The 20,143-nt window shown below is 37.4% G+C and overlaps 3 protein-coding genes across 5 annotated transcripts in view; 2 read left to right on the forward strand and 1 right to left on the reverse strand.

The window, feature by feature from the left end:
* The window catches only part of rai14 (retinoic acid induced 14), a 36,202-nt gene extending 34,082 nt beyond the window's left edge, over window positions 1–2,120 (reverse strand). For 2 of the 3 annotated variants that reach the window (XM_008424058.2, XM_017308019.1), the window contains exons 1-2: window positions 1,849–2,120; window positions 114–198 (exon numbers count right to left, since the gene is read on the reverse strand). In XM_008424058.2, coding sequence (XP_008422280.1) covers window positions 114–149 — 36 coding nt within the window. In that variant the 5' untranslated portion in view covers window positions 150–198; window positions 1,849–2,120. Of the gene's footprint in view, window positions 1–113; window positions 199–1,848 lie in introns of those variants that run through there. The other variant, XM_008424057.1, reaches the window with a different exon arrangement.
* A 2,427-nt stretch (window positions 2,121–4,547) lies between these two features.
* Window positions 4,548–15,077, forward strand: scarb2c (scavenger receptor class B, member 2c). Its single transcript, XM_008424059.2, has 11 exons — window positions 4,548–4,782; window positions 5,283–5,440; window positions 6,153–6,297; window positions 6,594–6,877; window positions 8,597–8,716; window positions 9,361–9,539; window positions 9,642–9,760; window positions 11,867–11,940; window positions 12,988–13,039; window positions 13,324–13,476; window positions 13,783–15,077. The coding sequence occupies exons 1-11, from the start codon at window positions 4,660–4,662 to the stop codon at window positions 13,819–13,821; spliced, it is 1,446 nt and encodes a 481-aa protein (XP_008422281.1). The 5' UTR covers window positions 4,548–4,659; the 3' UTR covers window positions 13,822–15,077.
* Window positions 15,078–16,844: 1,767 nt separating this feature from the next.
* On the forward strand, window positions 16,845–18,261 carry LOC103473663 (liver-expressed antimicrobial peptide 2). Its single transcript, XM_008424060.2, has 3 exons — window positions 16,845–17,303; window positions 17,438–17,577; window positions 17,877–18,261. The coding sequence occupies exons 1-3, from the start codon at window positions 17,238–17,240 to the stop codon at window positions 17,896–17,898; spliced, it is 228 nt and encodes a 75-aa protein (XP_008422282.1). The 5' UTR covers window positions 16,845–17,237; the 3' UTR covers window positions 17,899–18,261.
* Window positions 18,262–20,143: the final 1,882 nt, after the last annotated feature.

Genomic DNA, 20,143 nt, shown 5'->3' on the forward strand with positions numbered 1-20,143 from the left:
ACACACACACACACACACACACACACACACACACACACACACACACACACATACACACACACACACACACACACACCGTTTATACAGTCAGGAACATATGTCTGAATACTTACATCAGTTTTTCTAAACTTGGCTTTAAGGCTCTTCATGTTAAGTCTGATCCATGCAGTCAGTCACTCAAATTGCTTCGCTGATCTCCTGCAAAGAACAAAACACAGATGTTCAAACATGGCCTCAGTGACGTTTCCTCCTATTTTAACTGTGACTCTGAAGATTTCTGACACATTAAGTGCTTCGGGGATGTTTCTTCCACAAGGTAACGGTGAACAGGAGTTGAAAATATATCATGCTTCAGCGGTGAGTCACGAGTTTCACATTGTGAGTAAATCAGCGCAGTCTTTACAACTTTGCAATGTCTAAAAATGACAGTTTCATTAACAAAAAGCCCAGTAGGCAATAAACCTGTTTAATATCCAACTATTTCACCTCAGCTAATAAGCGACGTTAACAACTGTGGATGAAAATGCCATTTGTTCCAAAGGGGATGTTATAAATCGCAAAAAAAAAAAAATCCCCAGGGAACCAAAGTTTTGTTTCCTAAGTGCCTTGAGCAGTTTTCAGTCCTTTAAGCATCCAAGCATGTTAATTACTTCAGCAACAGGGTTTTATTTCAACTGAGAAGCAAAAATGCAGAGCCTTGCAAAAGTACTCTAACTCCTTGAGCTTTTCCTTATTTAAAAAAACCCCAAAATAAACATTAAAAACAAAACTTGTTTTTAATGTTTGCCCCTTTTACTTCAATATATTTTAAATGGATGTTTTGTCTTGAAACAACACAAAGTAATGCATAATTATCAAGTGGATGAAAGCAGTGCTTTTTTTGTTTTCTAAAAAAAATATTTAAAAAGTGCCATGCATTCCCACCACTCAACAAGACATGGACATTTCTGCCGATTTCTTGAGCGTCGCTTTGAAAGAGTCACAGACTCTTAACTGGATTTAGGTCTGAACTTTGACTGGACCATTCAAACATAAATATGATTTACTAAAGCATTCCACTGCAGCTCTGGTTGGGTGTTTAGGGTCAGTGTCCTGCTGGAAAGTGAACTTCCATCAGAGTCTCGAGGTTTTTTCCTGTCCGGTACTGAGTTGCACCAGCCATATTCCCATCAAACCTGTCTCTGCTAATGAACAGTATGCCCACAGCAAGATACTGCCACTACCGTAACTCACTGAAGGCGTAGCAGGTTAAAGGTGGTTAAACTAAGGTGTTGTGCTGCAGGGTCACATTTTCTACATGGTGTTTTGTGCGTACTACTAGAACATGAAGACCATATCAGAGCACCTTTCTCTGTACTTCCCATCTCTCATTTATATCTATATGCATGTCATAAAGCAGGAAAGTCTTATTGAACTAGAAACAGCAAATCCATCCAATAATCTATACAACTCATACCAAGAACAGGCGGCAGAATGCCATTACTTGGCAAAATAAACGCAAAACATAACAGACTTGAGGTAAAAGTGTCAAGAAGGGAGAGAAGTGGCTCTCTTATCAAAGTTCAAGAGACAACAAGCAACTACGATTACAGTTTCCCAGCCCCTACATAAAGTATGTGAACCGTTCAAAGCTGCAACTCGTCTCCCTCTGAACACGTCCAACGTATGAGGCGTGCATCCCTGTACAGCACCGAGCTGGATCAGGTTAAACGCCGGGGGATTGAACGGGAGCTTCCTGAGGGCTCCGCTGAGATTTACTCACAATTAGTTCTGAGCGGTTTGCTTAGAGCAATGTCCGCAACTACAACTAAATTACCTCATGTGATTATGGAGCTATTAGACACTTACCTTACTGTGTTGGACTCACACGGACAAATAAAAAGAGACAACAGCTTGATTGCTTGCTTTCTTTTCTCTTTCCAGGACAAAAACTGATCAGCTATTGAACAACACAGACGAGCAGCGGTGAAGCCAAATCAACGCGGAGGATGCATTTAAAAGCTACAAAGAAATAGTCCCAGACAACACGGTGGCTCGACTCGGCCCGCATGCATTAAAAGTTCAGTCGTTGGTGGACTCCGTCCCTCCTCTGGCTCCGGACTGAACTCAAAGGCTGCCTCTGCCCGAAGCCCGGTTTAGGAAAGTGACGTCACGCCCCTGTTCTCCATTGTGCCCCATTCATTGCTGTTAAAGGAGCGTTCCGCCAAATTTTTTTTTTAAAACTCCCACAGGACCAATAAAGGCGACACGTTTAACTCCTGAAAGACCCTAGAGGTTTACAATATTTATGTGATTTTTGTTTTCCATAGAGGCTGTCAGTTTAGATATTATCCAGTTCCTACAACACATAAAAATAGTATAGTATATTTCTAGGATCACCATTTTTCTTTCTCTTTCTCTAACTTTTTTTTTTTTTTTTTAATCGTCATTGTTACCAATTTTGAGTTTCTTTGGTTTCCTGTCCAGTCCACCAGGGGTGTCGCTAGGAAGTTTTCAAATGGTTGGCCAGATGGACACCACTATTAATTTGGTGATGTCACAGCAAAATAAATTACCATGTGGTCTTACACAGAGGGGTGCGGGGTAGAGTGTGAGATGGGCATATAGTGGCATGCTCCGATGGAAATGCCTTTGCCTACATTAAATTGAAATTGCACAAATACAGAAATTTAATGGATAGCGATGGAGGTGTTAGTCAGAATTTTAAATGTATTTGTGCTGAATGTTTAAAACAACAAAACCTGATGCAGAGATATCTCTACAGCTTTTATTTGTTATTTAGGATTGACCAATCATGTTTTGCAACATGGGTCAATTTCCATTTATTTTCTGTTCACATTTTGTGTTATGTGTCACATGACTGAACTTGTTCATACATTTAAAAAAAAAACTAAATATATTGTGCTATTTGGCTTTTGCAGTGTAATACGTCTCAACATGTAAGCTGAAAGCCTTTGCTATTTGCACAAGTCACAGTCATTTTACAGCCCCATGTCGAAACAGTACTGCAATGAAACTTTATAATGCAAGCACAAACTCGTTAGTACTGTTAGTCAACATTACAAAAATGTTGGTATCATGTGGAAAGATGAGATAATGTATCCAAGGTAGCCCAGTAACTGAGCATTACATCAATGTCAACACCAGAGAAATAATGTCTATGAACTCATATTTGTATGTGCTGGAAGTTTAACCTTTTTTTTTTTTTTTTTTTTTACAAATGTGAATTGTTATAATCAGTGAAAGTGAAAGCAAGTGAAAGACATTGTCAGACTAAGATGGCTGGAACAATTCCTCATTGGTTAGTCTGATTGCCTGATGTGGTGTCAGTTTCATAGGGAACCTTGACTCAAAACAACAACAAAAAACTACAATAATTCCAGTAAACTAACAAACTAGAAGCAAAGAAAGAAGGTCGACAAAAAAGTATGACAGTGACATCTAGTGGAAGGATGGTTTAATGTTGCTTATTATTAGGTAGCAACAGGGAAGCTGTTGTTAATGCCGTTATTTCACTCATTTACTGTTTATGTACTAGTTTGCATTTTTTTTTTAAATTTAAAATGAAAAGAATGTGTCTTCTGCCTCAACATTGTACAGTGCCTTGAACATTTTCACAACTCTTCAGCTACTTCAAGGTTTGTCAACCACAACCAGGATATTATGTAATAGACCAACATAAAATTTTATCATTGCAAATAATATGTTTTTATAACATAAAAACCTGAAAAATGTGGCAAAATGTAGTACAACAAAAAATTTTCAGAAGCCACAAATCATGTACTCCTGAAGTCCTTTTAAAAAAGTTCATGTTTATTTTGAAAAAACATGAAGCACGGAATGCTGTACAATCCAAACCCTTATTCCTTTAGGGTGACTTTTACCACCAATAAGGCGCCACAGTGAAAAATAGCCTTCTAGCTAACATGGGATTTTTACAGAAATGTTATTAATCATCTAACCCTGTAATAAAAATAAATAAATTCAAAAAAAATCATCTTAAAATAAAAAGTGTGACTCAATGCAAACCAGCAAGACATAAACATTCAGCTAAAGTGACGGGTCAGGCCTTGAACCATAAACTTTCTGGTCAACAAAACAAGTAGAAAAAACACAATGAAGAATTTTGGTGGCTAAACTAGCCAGATTTGATTGGAATTGGAGTCAAATACATGACAGTTTATGGAGAATGCATGTTAGAGGCTTGTCAATACTTGAGTTGAATGTCAGAAAATATGGCAAACCGCAGAATAAAGGTGTGGTCAGGATTGGAAACAAAGAGTGCTCGTACTCAAGATGGATACTACCCTTCTGGTTTGCTTCTACAGTGTGCAGTTGTTACAAAAAAAAAAGATAACGTTTTCTTCCATTACTAAAAACCACAACAAATGTTATATCTTTTGCTAAAATGAGCAATGTATCAAACATATTTAATGGAGCTGTTGCAATGCGACCACAACGCCTGAATGATCAAAAGGAGCCGGCAACTGTCGACGAAACCGGAAATGGTAATCAGAGCAACTTTAATTCCGGATGTGAAGCTTTGCTTCATCGAGCAACTTCCTTCGGTTAAAGGAGCTTCCTCCGATCCCAAACAAAAACAGTTCCGTCACTGGCTTCTCTTTTCTCTCTCTTATCGGTTTCTGCTGCTGCCACAATATGCTGGTGAAACCATGTCTCATCTACATCATCGGGGCGCTCTCTTTACTAATGCTGGTCGTGGGGATATCTTTAGTTTTATCCAAGGCATTTCCAAATTTTCTACAGTCGAAGGTTAAAACGGTAAGGAGTTAAAATAAGCTAATGTTTATTTTTAGCTTGACATTACTCCTAGGTGGTCTAACTCACGCGTGTCTTTTTTAAACAGTAGATTTGCGAACATGACTGTTAGTATGTTTGTGCTTTAGCTCATTTATACTGCACTGCTTTTAAAAGCTTTGGCCAAATGTGTTACGGCTAATGCTGCACGCATTTAATCAGTTTCATTTAGTAATATTTAAATTTTGCGTGTCTGTTAATTCTAAGACTGATTATGTAAGCCATTCTAATGTTGATTAATAGAACAGCATCGCAGGTCACGTGAATAATCGCAAAAATTCACGTGCAGTTTTAACAGGATTCAGTATTTCGCGTCATGCTTCTCTTCTTGCACTGAATGCACACCTCATAGTGATGAGGATAAATTCACTCTTTCCTGGTCATGTGACGGGAGACAATTCATCATGTGCAGATGATTCATCCCTGGTCAGATCGTTTAACCTACTGCCCTTTGTCCCGCTTAGGACGTAGTCCTGAGAAATGGAACAGAGGCTTTTGAGGTTTGGGTTGATCCTCCTGCTCCGATCTACATGCAGTTTTACTTCTTCAATCTCACGAACCCAGCGGAGGTCTTGATTGGGGAAAGACCAGCAGTGACGGAGATTGGACCTTACACATATAGGTGCGAAGATGGCTTATTTTAGTTATTAATTTTGCCAGGGTAAAGTATAAAAGTTGAGAAATGGTAATAAAACGTTATACCCGAAACAGACGTTTATCTTTAACTAAAGATAGGTGAGGAGGAAATGGAGCAATGATTATATATATATATAATGAAATCCCCTTGAGTTGTTAAACTGGAAAATAAGTTCTATCTGATTGGCTGAAAAAAATGATAGTCTTTCATAAGCACGTGCTTTGCTGGAAGACGAGGTGAAAGCAAAGAGGTGCCAAGAAACAGAAAGCAACACGCAATTAAAGTGAACACAGTCTAACATTTTGTTTCAGTTCCTTTTGGTTTAATAATGCCTACCGATCGCTGCAGCGATCCCTAGAAACCTATCTAGGGAAACAATGTTTACTTCCTGTCAGGGTTTCATTTGCTTTCTAATCTTGTCTGGTTCAATGCATAAACATACTGAAACACACATGCAAGTGTGACTACAGTGAAAAGTAGTTCTACAAAATATTGACTCAGGGGACTTTATACCTCTGCATCACTTTCTGTTAATCTAACACAGAAATACAGAAAAATGTGGATAAGTACAAGGAATAGGGATATTTTGCAAGATACTATAGCTAAAGTTTAGAAAGCAGCCTGAAGGTGTTACCGTTTATTTGGCCTTAAACTACAACCAGAATGTAATTTGTCTGTCTAATTTTTCATAACACAGAGAATATCGGCCCATGGAGGAGGTGGTCTTCCAGGAAAACGGCACAAGAGTTGCGGCAGTCAATCCTAAAACTTACATTTTTCAGCGCAACATGTCCCGAGGTCCTGAAAGTGACCTCATCAGGACGGTCAACATCCCTGCTATGGTGAGTTCAAGAAATCCCCTCTTCTTTTTTTTGCAAAAAATATACTAGGAATATTTTTTGTTTGTGCAGTAATTTGGTCACATGAAAATATCTGCAGATTGAATGTATATATTTTTTAAATTAGAGGAAAACACCTAACTTTAGAAACAACAAATCACTTAAGTAAAAAATACAAAAATCTTTATTATGCAACTGGTTTTTAACTGAAATTTTTACCTTTACCTTCATCAACAAGTGTGCTAAAGGGAATATTCAAAGATGTTTTCATTAATGTTTCTACTTTTTTTCCCCAATAGACAGTAATGGAAAGATTTAAGGCCAATGCGGTTGTAGCCAATCTGATCTCCGCCTACATGCGATCCAGTGGTATCGGCCTGTTCACCACCCACACTGTGGGAGAGCTACTATGGGGATATGAAGACGGCCTGCTGAAAGCTCTCAAAAAGTTTGATCCTGAGCTGGACGACTTTTTTGGACTTTTCTACAAGACGAATGCGTCAAACGATGGAGAATATATGTTCTTTACTGGCCAGCAGAACTACAAGGACTTTGCTAGAGTGGACACATGGAATGGGAAAAGGTAGAGACTTTGTTTTTTTTTTGTTTTTTTTTTTAGTTCAGCAGTCATTCATCTATCAGTAAACCAATGAATCCACTGAGGTTTGAATAAACAAGTTATTGGATCAGTATTTATTGATCCAATAATACTTACAGCTGGGTAATCACTAATCTTGAGGTTGTTGACTGTATTAAATGAAGTGGGTCATATGAGTGAAAGTAGCTGTTGTTCTCCAGTGCGATGCAGCTTGAGTTTATCATCTCAAAACATTTACAGCACAGTGTAACTTTCTTTATTATTGTTATTGTAGTAGTATAATCTCGACCTGAAAAATCAAACCCTAAATTTGAGTGCATTTATTTAGTTTGCAAATAATAGTTTTTTTTTTGTATGCACTCATGTACAGCACAATTATTGGTACCTTCTTATTATTGCTTTGTTTAACCTCCCCTCCTCTTTTGCCAGCAGGCAGCCTTTAGTCTTTTATATCATTGCACAAGTTTATAACATACAGACAGAAAGAGGGAGAGAGGAGAGGAAGCTTTGACCCTTTTATTTGAAAAATCTGTCTGAATTGTCCAGAGTCGTTGGTGCTCTCTAATGTAATCCTCTCACCAGCTCAGCCCACTATTTAACATTTTTTCAGAGGATTTAGGTCTGGTGACTGAAAGGGCCATGGAAGACGGTTGATTTTATTTCTGGTATTGATTTTGTTGTTGTTTGTTTTAGTTTAGTATTGTGCTTAAATCTCAAACAGTGATCTGTTTTCAATGTTCTGTCAGAAGCCACATCATTTATGCATAAAAAGCTCTGAAATGTTACAGAGTCTATATACCAGGCCATCTTAGTAAGGTTGCCAGGATGAGTAAAGGAGGAGACCCACAGCATCACAGATTCTTACCATGCTTTACATTTTGTAATGAAGATTATTTTCCACATTCATCCTTTTTTTTTTTTTTTTACATATACCCTCCTGTCTTTTGTTTCATTGGAAGACATTCTGCCATAAGAAAATAACACTCAAGTATCGCCTAAAAACCCATTTAAAAATGTACGTTGTTTTCAGTACACAATTGAATCTCCAGAATATCTTCCACATGAGCGTCCTGGCTCTTTCATCTAAATCCCACATTCCCATTATTTTAGAATCAACACATTAGTGACTGAATAGTGACCCAATAACATCACTTAATTTCACACCACACTGCAGATGCTTCACTTTCCTCAAAAAAATGCAATAGTTTAAGCTGTTAATTTGACCCTTATGGTGAAAAATAATAAAACGAGATGCTTATGGCACAGAAAAATAACGTACCGAGTCACAGTGAAGCAAGACGCCTTCAAGCTCCCCCTCTTTTTATCTAGTATTAATTAGCTTTACACAATTGGAGTGCATCGGATTCATCACCAATATTTTTGTGCCTCCTTTATAGTCTTTTTTACTTTATATAGTGGCAAAAAAGAAACAACTTTCATGAAAAGTTTAAAAATAGATACTTCAGTTACATTTATTTTACTGGAATTGAATTTAGCTGAAATAAAATAGGAATTTATTTAGATGTGTTTCAGACATCTTTGCCAGAAGCGCCAGTTATAGCAGAGGGTGCTGTATGTCTGTTAACCCTTTTTAGTGTAGTGAAGCTCAGGCCGTCTAAAAGCTGCACGCTGTTTTTAGCCTCTGAAATGACAAAATATTACAGTGAAAAATAAAAAAAGTAAATGTTTGGATTGTGAATGCAGCTCCTTGGATTGGTGGACGTCTGACGAGTGCAATATGATCAATGGAACCAACGGAGCGTCTTTCCACCCAATCATCAGCAAGAATGAAGTCCTCTACATGTTCTCCTCTGACCTGTGCAGGTGAGGTGCTGACACAGCAAATATGATTCCGGAAATATATATAAATATATATAAAATGTTTTTTTTTTTTCATTTTGTGAAAAATAAAAAAACTGTGCACCTTTAAGTAATTTTCCTTTTTATGTTTCCAATTCTGTATAAAATATAGCTTCTGCTTTCCCTCATGACCCGTTCTACTCATGCAGCATATCTGGTTTTAACCTCTGACCCCGGTGTTGGCTAAAGACATTTAGTAAAATGTTTCCTAAGCCTTATCCACAGTGTTATCTTGGTGCGAGGATTGGATTAAGAATTAAGAATACCACTTCATCTTGAGTTAGTTCAGATCAGCAGGAGGAAGTGCTCATGTGCAGCACAATTATTGGTACCTTCTTTTTAATGCTTTGTTTAACCCCAGCAGGTGCAGCATGTGGGCCTAAAACCTGCTTATCTTGTTCACTAAAACAATAAATGCCAGGATGCATGTGAACGTTGGAGAGCTTATTGTAAAACCTGTTGTTCTCTAAGATGGTTTCCTGAAAACCTGAGTGTGCAAAATAAATGCAGTTGTTCCTCTGCGCTGCATATCAGTTTTATATAATCATCTCTGCCACCAAAGACGACCCGGCGTGTGATTTTTAAAAAAAATTTTTTTTCTTTTCAAGGTCGCTGTATGCCGTGTACACCAACGACGTGACGGTGAAGGAGATCCCTGGCTATCGCTTTGTTCCCCCCTTCGAAGTTTTCGCCAATCAGACCGTGAACCCGGCCAACTCGGGCTTCTGTGTTCCTTCTGGAAACTGCCTGGGCTCAGGCCTGCTCAATGTCAGCGTGTGTAAACAAGGTTGGTGGTGCGGATACGCCATCGATTACACGGAGTCTCGGTTCTTGATTAAATCTGGCTAATTATAATCTGCTTCCGTAATCTCATCTTGGTGGTGTTTAGGCGCGCCCATCATCATGTCCTCACCGCACTTCTACCAGGCTGATGAGAAATTTGTGCAGGATGTGTTTGGGATGAGGCCCAATAAGGACAAGCATCAGACTGCCATCGATATCAACCCAGTACGATTTAACTTTATTTCACTGTGTTTTTTTTTGCTTACCGCTTACATACAATATACATACAATACAGTCTTTAATAGAGTATAATGGGAACAACATGGAGCTACTGACCAAGGGACATATTAAACCTACCTTCATCAGTTGGTGTTATCAGTTCATACCCAAATTATGTATAGGACTACCTCTTAATCTGACACATCCTGCCTTTGTAAAATAACTTTCCCTTAGTGGATATTGTCTCCAGCTCAGGGGCCCATCTGCTTTTAAACTATGTGCAGTACAAAATGACACCACTAGGTGGTGAAATATCTCAGTTTTGCATCTGCTTGTTTACGCTGAGCCTTGAAACTGGTTAAAAATTAAAGTAGCGGTACTTGGTACAAACCTCTCACCAAAGATAAACTGATAGGTGATATCAGCTTTTTGTACTGTAATAACCTGGTTGGTCTTGGGGTAGAAAAACAATTTTAGGACAAGAAAATACTTGTAAACTCAGGGAAATTACAGATTTAGTGGGTATTGCATGTAAATAAGGCAGGAAACATTGCAGGTATACAGTAACTCACAGAAGTACTCGCATTGTTTTGACATGTTCCAAATGCAAATTTTAATGTGTTTTAATAGGATTTTATCTGAGAGACCAATGCAAAGTTCTTAATAATTAAAGATGGTGAGATGAAAGGAAAGGGATCAACAGTTTTCAATTTTTTTTTTTTTACAATTTTTTGATAAATGATAGTACATTATGCTTTTTTCGTTCTTTCTGACTGTATTCTGCATCATTGCTGTTGTTTCATTGCATGAAACCTTGACATATTTAGCAAAATACGACATTTGTCATAAATAATCTACTAGTACAAAGTTCTGTAAACATTTTTAGTTGCAAAGCTAACAAGGGATATTGACCAATATTTCTTAAAAATAGAAGCATGGACTTCTAAAAATAAAAGTGTGACCTTCTCCAAAATGTGAACTTTTGTCTGGTTGCACAACCAAACTATGTGACAAAAAATTGGTCTGATTTAAAATGGGTTTTTTTTGGGTGGGGGTTTGGCATCTTGCGTAGCTTCCTTTTTGTCACTACTGCTTTTCGTTTTCAGTTTTTAGAGAGTTGTTATGATTTAATTTGATTACTTTCTGCACTGATGCAAAGTTTCAGATCTGCAAAATGAAAAATGCACATTCATGCACAGGCATAAAGCAAAAGAAACCTGCAAGTAGCTGTGACATAAGCTTTTTATGCGTGCGAGTTACACGTTTGAACTCTGTAAACAACTTACTGTTTATCCCCAGTTTGGCCTCCTTTCTGTACTTGAGTCCTTGTTCAAAGTCCTCTGAACATTCAGAGCCAGGAAGCTGTTTTTCCACCTCAGTGTTTCAGTCTTTCCTGTGGAAGACTGAAACACTGAGGTGCTTGCAGCCCAAGACGTACGGCGGCTGTCATTTAAATCACAAGGTTGCTGCTTTGAGTCTCAACTTATTATATATATATATTAGAGAAATCTGTTACTTGATGGTTTTACTTCTCTTGTCTGCCAACCAACCTTTATAATGTAAAGCAAAAATAGTTACAACACTCTGGAGAAGAGTTGGTAGAAATGGAGACTATTTAAAATAAATAATAATTAGGTATTCCTTTTCAAAGATTACTCTTTAAGGATTAATATACAATTGGGAAAATTATGGAATTTCCATTTCCAGATCTGGATAAATATAAAGTCGTACGTACATTATTGGTCTTACTAGACTTTATTTCTTGTTACATCGCCAGTAAGTCCTCTTTTCATTTTCATCCATCCATCCATCTGTGGATCCATTGATCTCTCCTTCATCTATCCTTTCTTCCCTTCCTCCCGTTCACTCCCTCTTTTACCTGTTGTAGTATTTTCTGATTCTCAATTAAAGTCTAATCTCTGTCATAAATTTGTAGTGAACTATCGTATTTATCCTTTAACTGTTACGTAAAAGATTGATATTTCTGGGAAACTGAGTCTGGAAAAATGTTGAATTTTGATATAAAAATGTGTCTTCGCCCTGTAGGTATGACAATAAGTATTAATTGTCTCTTCCGTGTCCTCCTGACAAATTCTGATTGTGTGTTTACAGCTGACAGGAATCATCCTACAGGTAGCCAAACGTATCCAGATCAATGTCTACGTGGAGAAAATCCCACACTTCAGGTAATCCACTCACTTCCTTCAGCTGTCTGTCACTTATGACTCCCTGGATGTTGGATTAATACGATCTTCTTCATGTTGACTTTTGATAAAACCATCACACCTGAATGATCATTCGTAGCTGGGAGGGGCCGTCTGCCAGTGAGATAAAAAAGCAGTTTTGCCACCATCATCATGATTAGTGGACTTTTGGCCTGACTTTTCTCACTTGTTTATGAGTCTATATGACATCTGATAGAAGCAGCTGTGGGATCATTTCAGAACTTTCCTGTTTTTTTTTCTTCTCGTCACTTTTTCTGTTTCAGCTGTTTGACGTTCAAATGTTATATTTAAATATGTAGAAGTCCTCTGTTTAGAATCTGTGCTTTGCAAATGTCTTAACCCCTTAACTGTCACCCTCAAAAACCCTCCCTGCTCAGACAGCAGTCGATGAGGACGCCGGTGTCATTATGAAAGTTAAGGAGATAAATGTTTAGACTATCTTTAAAGATACACTGAAAAATATCCCTTATTAATTCAATTAATTGGCTTAAAATGTATTTTTTAGGGTAAAAATGTGTTGTAGGAAAGTGAGACTTTCAGCTGCTTCTGTTTAATGCATCTGTTTTTTTACACATGCATAGCTTGTTACCATATGTGTTCTGGGAACACAGACATTGGCAGACTCAGAATCATTAATAATGTTGGTCAGAACATTGTTACTGACCAATGTTTTGACTCTTTTTGCTCAACGGATGAGAAATAAGAACCTATTTCTGCGTCTACCTCAGTCTTCTCTTGTTAATGGACAAATGTTGATGTAAATCTTCTTGGTTTGAACTCGGATTGGATCTGGACTTAAGCATCACTACTTTTATCTTTGGTAGGCATTGTGTTATGAAATGTTGTTCCATTTGAGCTTCCATAAGTAATATCATTTTGGCAACGTTTGCCACTTGGCTATCGTTTTACTTACCTGTTACATTTTCTCCCTTTTTCACACTTTGGACATGGGAATAAAATTGCCCTCATGATCTCTATATGTATATATATTTTTTCCTTCTCTTATAGTGAAACAGGAAATGTGCGGACTGTGGTTTTCCCTGTGGTGTATCTTAATGAGGTAAAAACACACTTTCTGACTCCGGTGTGGCATTTGCAGCCATTCATTAGAAACCTAGTTTAATTCATATTAGTTTAGAAACTACTTGAAAGACAACTATTCTGTTTTACACTTTAATATAATTTTAGGGTTGTATTTAATGGCTTTGATTATCAACCTTGAACTTGCAAAAATCATTTATAATTCTAATAATCTCAACTTAAACTTCATTTATTTATAGTATTATCTGAATAATTTGTTTACGGTTATGGAAAAGTAAAGATCTTCCATTGTTCTACCACCAGAGCGTTCTTATTGACGACGCATCGGCCAAGAAGCTGCAGAGGGTCAATGTCCAGAAGAACGTGGTGGAGAATATCCCATTTCTTGTGATTGGTCTTGGCATCGTCCTGGGAGTAATCTTTATGTTGCTGATGTGTCGACAGAAAGTCCCAGAGGTGAGTTTGCCCCGCAAAGAATCAATAGAGTTGTGTCATCGCAAGAGGCAGTGCAACGGTTTTGTTTAAATGTATTTATATGATCAAATAAAATTACAAATCTGGGAATCAGGAGTAGTAGAGTTGGGTGCAAAAACTCCTGTCTGGTGGATTACAATTTTTAAAAAATAGCAAAATTGTAGCAATTCAGAAACATCAAATACTTGTTCAGCAGACATCGCAATTATCGAACGCCGAATAACAAATTCTGCATGTTAAAAGTTTGTCGTTTGCTCACAAATTGTGTAACGTGTTGCCGTTTTTCAGAGCACTGAAGCAGAACGTCAGCCCCTGATCTCATCGTAGCACCAAGCAGAACCAGTGAGGACGATGGAATAAAATAATCTGACATCTAGACTCCTAACCTTTAGGCAGCCACTCATAACCAGAATCACGCCTTTTCAATATTGTAATGCTTTCAGAAATTTTGTGTTTACAGCAAGAACTAAAGTTGATTGTTTTCATGCTGTAATGTTGCTAAAATCTCTTCTTTTTTTTTTTAACCACTAATTATGGGATTACAAATGAAACCAAGCAGAACTGAGCAGTATTAAACCTAATTATTATTCTTCATTGCAAATAAATGCAATGGGTAGTTTAATTTATTTGCAATGTATATTTACACATCCACAAAGATACACTGCTGTATTTGTGTATGAATATGCTATATTTATACACAAAATGGTACCTGAAAGTGTTTTCCACTTTCATGTGTCCACAAATCAACTGGCCTCTATCAGATGCCATTTTCAGAAAAAAAAAAAAAAAAAAAAAAACAGAAGATAATTTGTTTTATGGTTTTGTGTTAACTGAAAACGTGCAAATACACTGATCACTGAAAGGTTTAACGTAATGAGTATGTTTTTATAAACCAAATGTGTTGTATTAAAAAAAGGCTTCAAAAGTTTATTCAGTGACGATGCTATAATTTGTTGAAGAGTTATCATAACGGCGACTTGTTTGCTTTTCAAACGACGCCAACCTGCAGAACCTGATAATGGAAAAAAATGTGTGAAATAAAACCCTAACAGTATTGCTTCTCGACGATAAAGGGATGGTTTTTATCTGCTGTGAATGCGTTTGCACGGAAAGGAACAAAGGTTGCTTTTTTTTTTTATATCCTGCTCAATTCAACACTATGTCTTGATTTTATTTTTATGATGCTTCTTGGGGATTTTGCTAAACGGAGCGTACAAGAGGTTTTCTGGAAGTGTTATATCTGATGTATTTTTAAGTTTGTTTTCTATTTGAAATGTTAAGTTGCTTGAGAATTGTTGTCGCCCAGCGGGACCGCGGATTTCAAAGCTGCTGATTTTTTAAAAAATTGGTTGATTCTATTCAACATCATAAAATTATTGTGAAATTTCTTTAATATAAATGTCACCATTTACCAACAGGTGCTGTTAATGTTTTGTGCTGTTTATGTAAGAGACTGTTTGCACTACTACTCAAGAGTCTAAACATATGTAATCACTGATTAAATTAACAGAAAAGGTTGTGTGTGTTATTGGCATCTTGTCTTGTTGTTCGTCACGACCAATAAAAGTGATTCAGACATCGGCGATTTGTGTCATCACAATATTGTTTGATAAATTGTTCAGTGTCATGGAAAAGACGCTGGTAACTTGAAGGGAAAATTATATGAACTGCTAAATATAATCTTTTATTTCCACCGGAAATGAATCAAAAATGCATCTTTCGATTAATTAGACTAAGGTCTATTTGCTACTTATGTAAATAAGTAAAAGTCTAAAAGACGGCGAGCTTTATATGCTCTGCAACTATGTAGCAAACCTAAAAAGGGATGTTTTGGGGAAAACAAATAAAATTATATTTTGTTAAAAAGGTAATTTGATTGAAGTTGGCTGGGGAAAGTTGGATTTCCCCTTTTTTACTCAACTTCACACAGCATAGCTGCAGCTGTAGGACAAGATAAGCGAGTGCCGACTTTGTGCTCCAGATTCTGGTTGTTGGCTGACTTGCAGAACTTGCACTGAACCCACTCCAGTTCCTTCACATCCACCTCTTGGCTTGGCTGACGGAGAAATCTTGGCCCGAACAGTACATGTTCTAGCTGAAGGATCACTCTGTCGAGGGCTGCTGGTCCTCACTTTAAGTGTCACAGCAGGTGGTGCTGAAGTGGTCCCAGATGTTTAGAGATAAAAAGCAAAAATCATTGCAGGAGCTTCACTAGAACAGTTATGTCACCCAAATCCAGAGATGGATGGAGCAGGCACAAAATGTACTGGAGTAAGACTGAGTAGCAGAACTTTAGCATATTTGTACTCAGGCAAAAGAAGGAGTTGCCGTCCAAGACGTTACTCAGGTCAGGATGAAAAGGTACACGGTTACTGATCAATAACATCAATCAAGTAATATTTAAAAATTACATAATCAGACTGACCAAAATATAGAGTTATGTGAAAATGTTGGTATTTTAAAGATTACAATGAAAGCAATTCATATGGACAACATAATTACAAAATAAAATCAGTAAAAATACTGATTTTTCCCAAATCAATTTCTTTCAGTCTAAGACTTATGAAACCGTACCAAAATCTACAGGTGTGTGTCTGGTGAATTGTGGGCTAAAACGAGCTTGTTCTTCATTCGGTGCAGTTACTCACAGTGGGTGGAGCATCCAGGAATTTTACTCGACAGTAGCAATACTTCATAATAAAAGTAAAAAGTACATTTTAAAATCTCTGCCCGAACCTCGACAAATTGAACTTTTTGAGTAGGTGCAGAAAACGTTTTTTTTTTTTTTTTTTGTTTCTCCTGACTGAGTCGGAGCACAGCTCTGTTTTCACCAGGGTCGTCATGAGGGGCCAATCGAAAACAGACTTTGGAAAACCAATAATTAAAAATGTGTTTTGTTATTATTTATGCGGCATTCTATTCATACCCAAGAATGACAAACTATCATTATGTAGAAAAAACATATCCTCACACTCTCAGTTTTGAACATAAACTATAGAAAGAAAACACAAGTTCACATGAAAAGTGTAAAATTTAAAGTATCCATGGATCATGGATACTTTTAAAGATTACATTATCAACATGAGGTGATAGTGCATGTCTAAAATGTTATTCTAACTAGCATTCAGCTCAGACTACTGAGCAAAAGAGTTTGAGCTCATAGAAATGCTGAAGAGTCCGGTACACCTGTAGTGCAGGTTAAGAGGTTGTTATGAGATCTATGGTCCATCAAGAGCAATTTAAAACTACTTGAAGAGAATCAGTTCAAGCATATTGATAACTATGTGCTCTGAGTAACAGTAGATCAGTTGTTTTGTTATTCTTCCTTTTTACATGCTATGCTAAGCTGTAAATAGCTCGATATCTGAAAAAACAAACTTTACTCATGCATTTCTGGACATTTTTCATAAAATCTACTTAGCAGAAGCTGTGCAGCCCCTTTAAGGGTTATATTACCTCTGACGTGGACTTGTCCTACATTAGCAGATTAAAGTGTACTTTGGATGCTTCCAGATAAACTTTGACTTCGGTTGTCATTATAAAACTGATAAGTGCCTGAGGATCACTGACTCTGACTCAGGCCAACTCTTCTGCCAAACGTCCACCTTTACAGTAACACATGTACTGAGGGAATTACTCAGATCTTAACTCCTCCCCAACCCAATTAAAGCATTTAATACAAGGAACCAGGCAAAGGAAGCCTGGAAAGCAGCATCCTTCCACAAGCTTCATCTGCAAACAGCATGACGACGCTTCAGGAAAAAATCATCATCATTTCCGTTTTTCTGTCCCTTATATGTCTCACTCAGGTGGGTTGAGATGCATGCTATGATTTTTTTTTTTTAAAGTTAACAACGAATAATTCTTGTATTGGATTTAAAAAAACAAAAAATAAAAACTGAATAAAAGAGCTTCTTAAACGGTTAAATATTTACTTTTGCAGGTCAACTCAGTACCTGTTCCTGACAACTGGGACAGTCTGATCCAGAGGACGAAGCGATCGCTGCTGTGGCGCTGGAACAGTCTGAAACCTGTCGGAGCCAGCTGCAGAGATCCTTCAGAGTGTGGCACAAACCACTGCAGGTAAAACCGATTTGTGGAGCTCAATAATCCTCTACTTGAATGATTTTTGGTCACCACTTCTACAGCACCTGATGATAGTGAGCGTGTGCGTGTAGCCATTCTGTTTTTTTTAGCTATTTATGGAAGCAAATATGACATTTAAAGGAGAGAGAAGGAATCCTTAATGTGATTCACACATCTGAATGTGATCACATTTCTGTGAGGGTTTTTACGACGTGTTCACATGCGTTTTGCGTGGCGCGATCAGAGTCCAAGTCAGAGTTCAAGTTGCAATTAACGCTTCTGCTTATCTTTTGCAGGAGAAACATTTGTTCCTTCTGACTCTCCGTCTGCACAACAGACCCACAAACACAACTCTGAAACAAATGGAGCCGCCTGTGTGAAATTCCTCCTCTGTCGATATGGTCAAACTAAAAGGCGTGAAGGAAGTTTTTTTTTGTGTGTGTGTGTGTGTGATTATTTTGTTTTTATTTTAAATAAGAGCCTTTATGGAGGAACCTTTGCCGCCATCAGCCTCATCACTGGGCTGGTTGTGTAATCTGAATGTATGTTTGATAAGACAATACAAACGTTCACCCTCAGTCTGTGAGCTCTGACTTTATTGGCACATGTTGTTCCTCTGATGTATTTATTTGTATATTTTTGTAAACTTTGTAAATGTTCAAATACACTCTACCTTTTTCACGAGCTTGTACATTTTTTTTCAGTGTTACAGCAAATTAAAAATACTCCCCACAGTTCTTGCCAGTTTTTAAATAAAAGGAACACGCAAATTATTCTTTGATATGAATCTATCCCTATGCGTTTCATGACAAGTGTTTTCCAGATTACGTTAGGTAACTCCTTTCTAGGCAACCAAGTACTTTGTAATAGGATAGAATAGAATAAAACAAAAAATATCAGAAAACTACATCTAAAAAACAACATTAAGAATAATATATTTTAGAGGATTACAGCATAAAAATACTGTCCATTTGTCAGAAACGGCGCACTTTTAGCCGAGGGATCACTTTGAAAATAAACAGACATAAAAAAAATAATTTCAGTGTGCATTTATATATAATGTGCATTAAAAATACAACAGTCTAATTGCAATTTGTGAAACATAAAAACTGTGCAGAAAAACAAAAATGTAGAATACAAGCAGAAATATTATTTAAAATGAGTAAAACTGCATAAACAATGTCCAAAAGTGACGTTATGTTTTAACCAGTTTTTCTGTTTTCCACCATCAACTACTAAATGTCTCCCTATGATTGAAGTCATGGTTTGAACACACCGTTTAAAAGAATTTCACAAGATCAGGTTTTCTTCTGCGCGATTATACTTTTCAAACAGTAAGCAGTTTGGACTGTGTCTTTCTCAGCTGCTTTACACCAAATCAAACTGAACTCTGCAAGTAAAGCAGAAAACCTTGAGCTTTCTAGAAGCTCTTGAACTATTCTGATGAAGCAAAGAAAAGGACTTCCTTTTTCTTTCTTTACCACTAGAGGGCGACATAAGTCAATAAAAAATGAGTGGTGGAACACGCTGGACTGTTCTGGAGGTTTTACACCAGGGGTCCCCAAACTTTTTCCTGTGAGGGCCACATAACTTTTCCCTTCTCTGCTGGGGGCCGGAGTCAATTTGTAACAGAAAAAGTGAGACGATTGCAGGAGTGCCTAAATGTAAAAATGTATTGTTTTCCAGAAAGCACAATCAAATAACTCTCTCTGGGTTCTTAGCAGAACAAAAGTCAGGAAATAAATAATAACACTATTAATGAAATAAATAATAACCAAATAACCCTCTCTGGGTTCTTCACAGAAAAAATTCAGGAAGTATTATAGTCCGTATTTTCCTAACTATGAGCCGCACCGGACTATAAACCACAACCCCAAAGTTTTTTTTTTAAACCAGTAAACATACACATACAGTGGGGCAAAAAAGTATTTAGTCAGCCACCAATTGTGCAAGTTCTCCCACTTAAAAAGATGAGAGAGGCCTGTAATTTTCATCATAGATATATACCTCAACTATGAGACAAAAGGAGAAAAAAAAATCCAGAAAATCACATTTTCTGATTTTTAAAGAATTTATTGGCACTATATGGTGGAAAATAAGTATTTGGTCAGCTACAAACAAGCAAGATTTCAGGCTCTCACAGCCGTGTAACTTCTTCTGTAAGAGGCTCCTCTGTCCTCCACTTGTTACCTGTATTAATGGCACCTATTTGAACTCGTTATCAGTATAAAACTTTAGGTTACTTTCGTAACCCCGGTTCTCTGAGTAGCATGAGTGAGTGTCTCACTATGGGAACGCCCTCGGCGTGACCTCATCAGAAGCTCCAATTACACTCCACCAGCCCTGATTGGCTGGGGATAAGTCTGTCAGTGGCCGGGAGAGGGGGCATGTCCCCACCCCCTACCTATTTATAGGACTGGCCCTGCACAGACAGATCATTCAAAAACTCACCCCCTCTTCCTCGTTACGAATGAGCAAGGAGGGTGGCTAGGTGAGACACTCACTCATGCTACTCAGAGAACCGGGGTTACGAAAGTAACCTAAAGTTCTCTTTCATAGCATT

This window comes from Poecilia reticulata, linkage group LG12 (assembly GCF_000633615.1).
Source record: "Poecilia reticulata strain Guanapo linkage group LG12, Guppy_female_1.0+MT, whole genome shotgun sequence".
Lineage (NCBI taxonomy): Eukaryota > Metazoa > Chordata > Actinopteri > Cyprinodontiformes > Poeciliidae > Poecilia > Poecilia reticulata.

Coding starts and splice junctions, on each gene's coding strand:
- scarb2c (XM_008424059.2), top strand. CDS start 4,660: ATGCTGGTGAAACCATGTCTCATCTACATCATCGGGGCGCTCTCTTTA. Junction 5,441..6,152: donor ATTGGACCTTACACATATAG/GTGCGAAGATGG, acceptor TTCATAACACAG/AGAATATCGGCCCATGGAGG. Junction 9,761..11,866: donor CTGCCATCGATATCAACCCA/GTACGATTTAAC, acceptor GTGTGTTTACAG/CTGACAGGAATCATCCTACA.
- LOC103473663 (XM_008424060.2), top strand. CDS start 17,238: ATGACGACGCTTCAGGAAAAAATCATCATCATTTCCGTTTTTCTGTCC. Junction 17,304..17,437: donor CCCTTATATGTCTCACTCAG/GTGGGTTGAGAT, acceptor TTACTTTTGCAG/GTCAACTCAGTACCTGTTCC. Junction 17,578..17,876: donor TGTGGCACAAACCACTGCAG/GTAAAACCGATT, acceptor TATCTTTTGCAG/GAGAAACATTTGTTCCTTCT.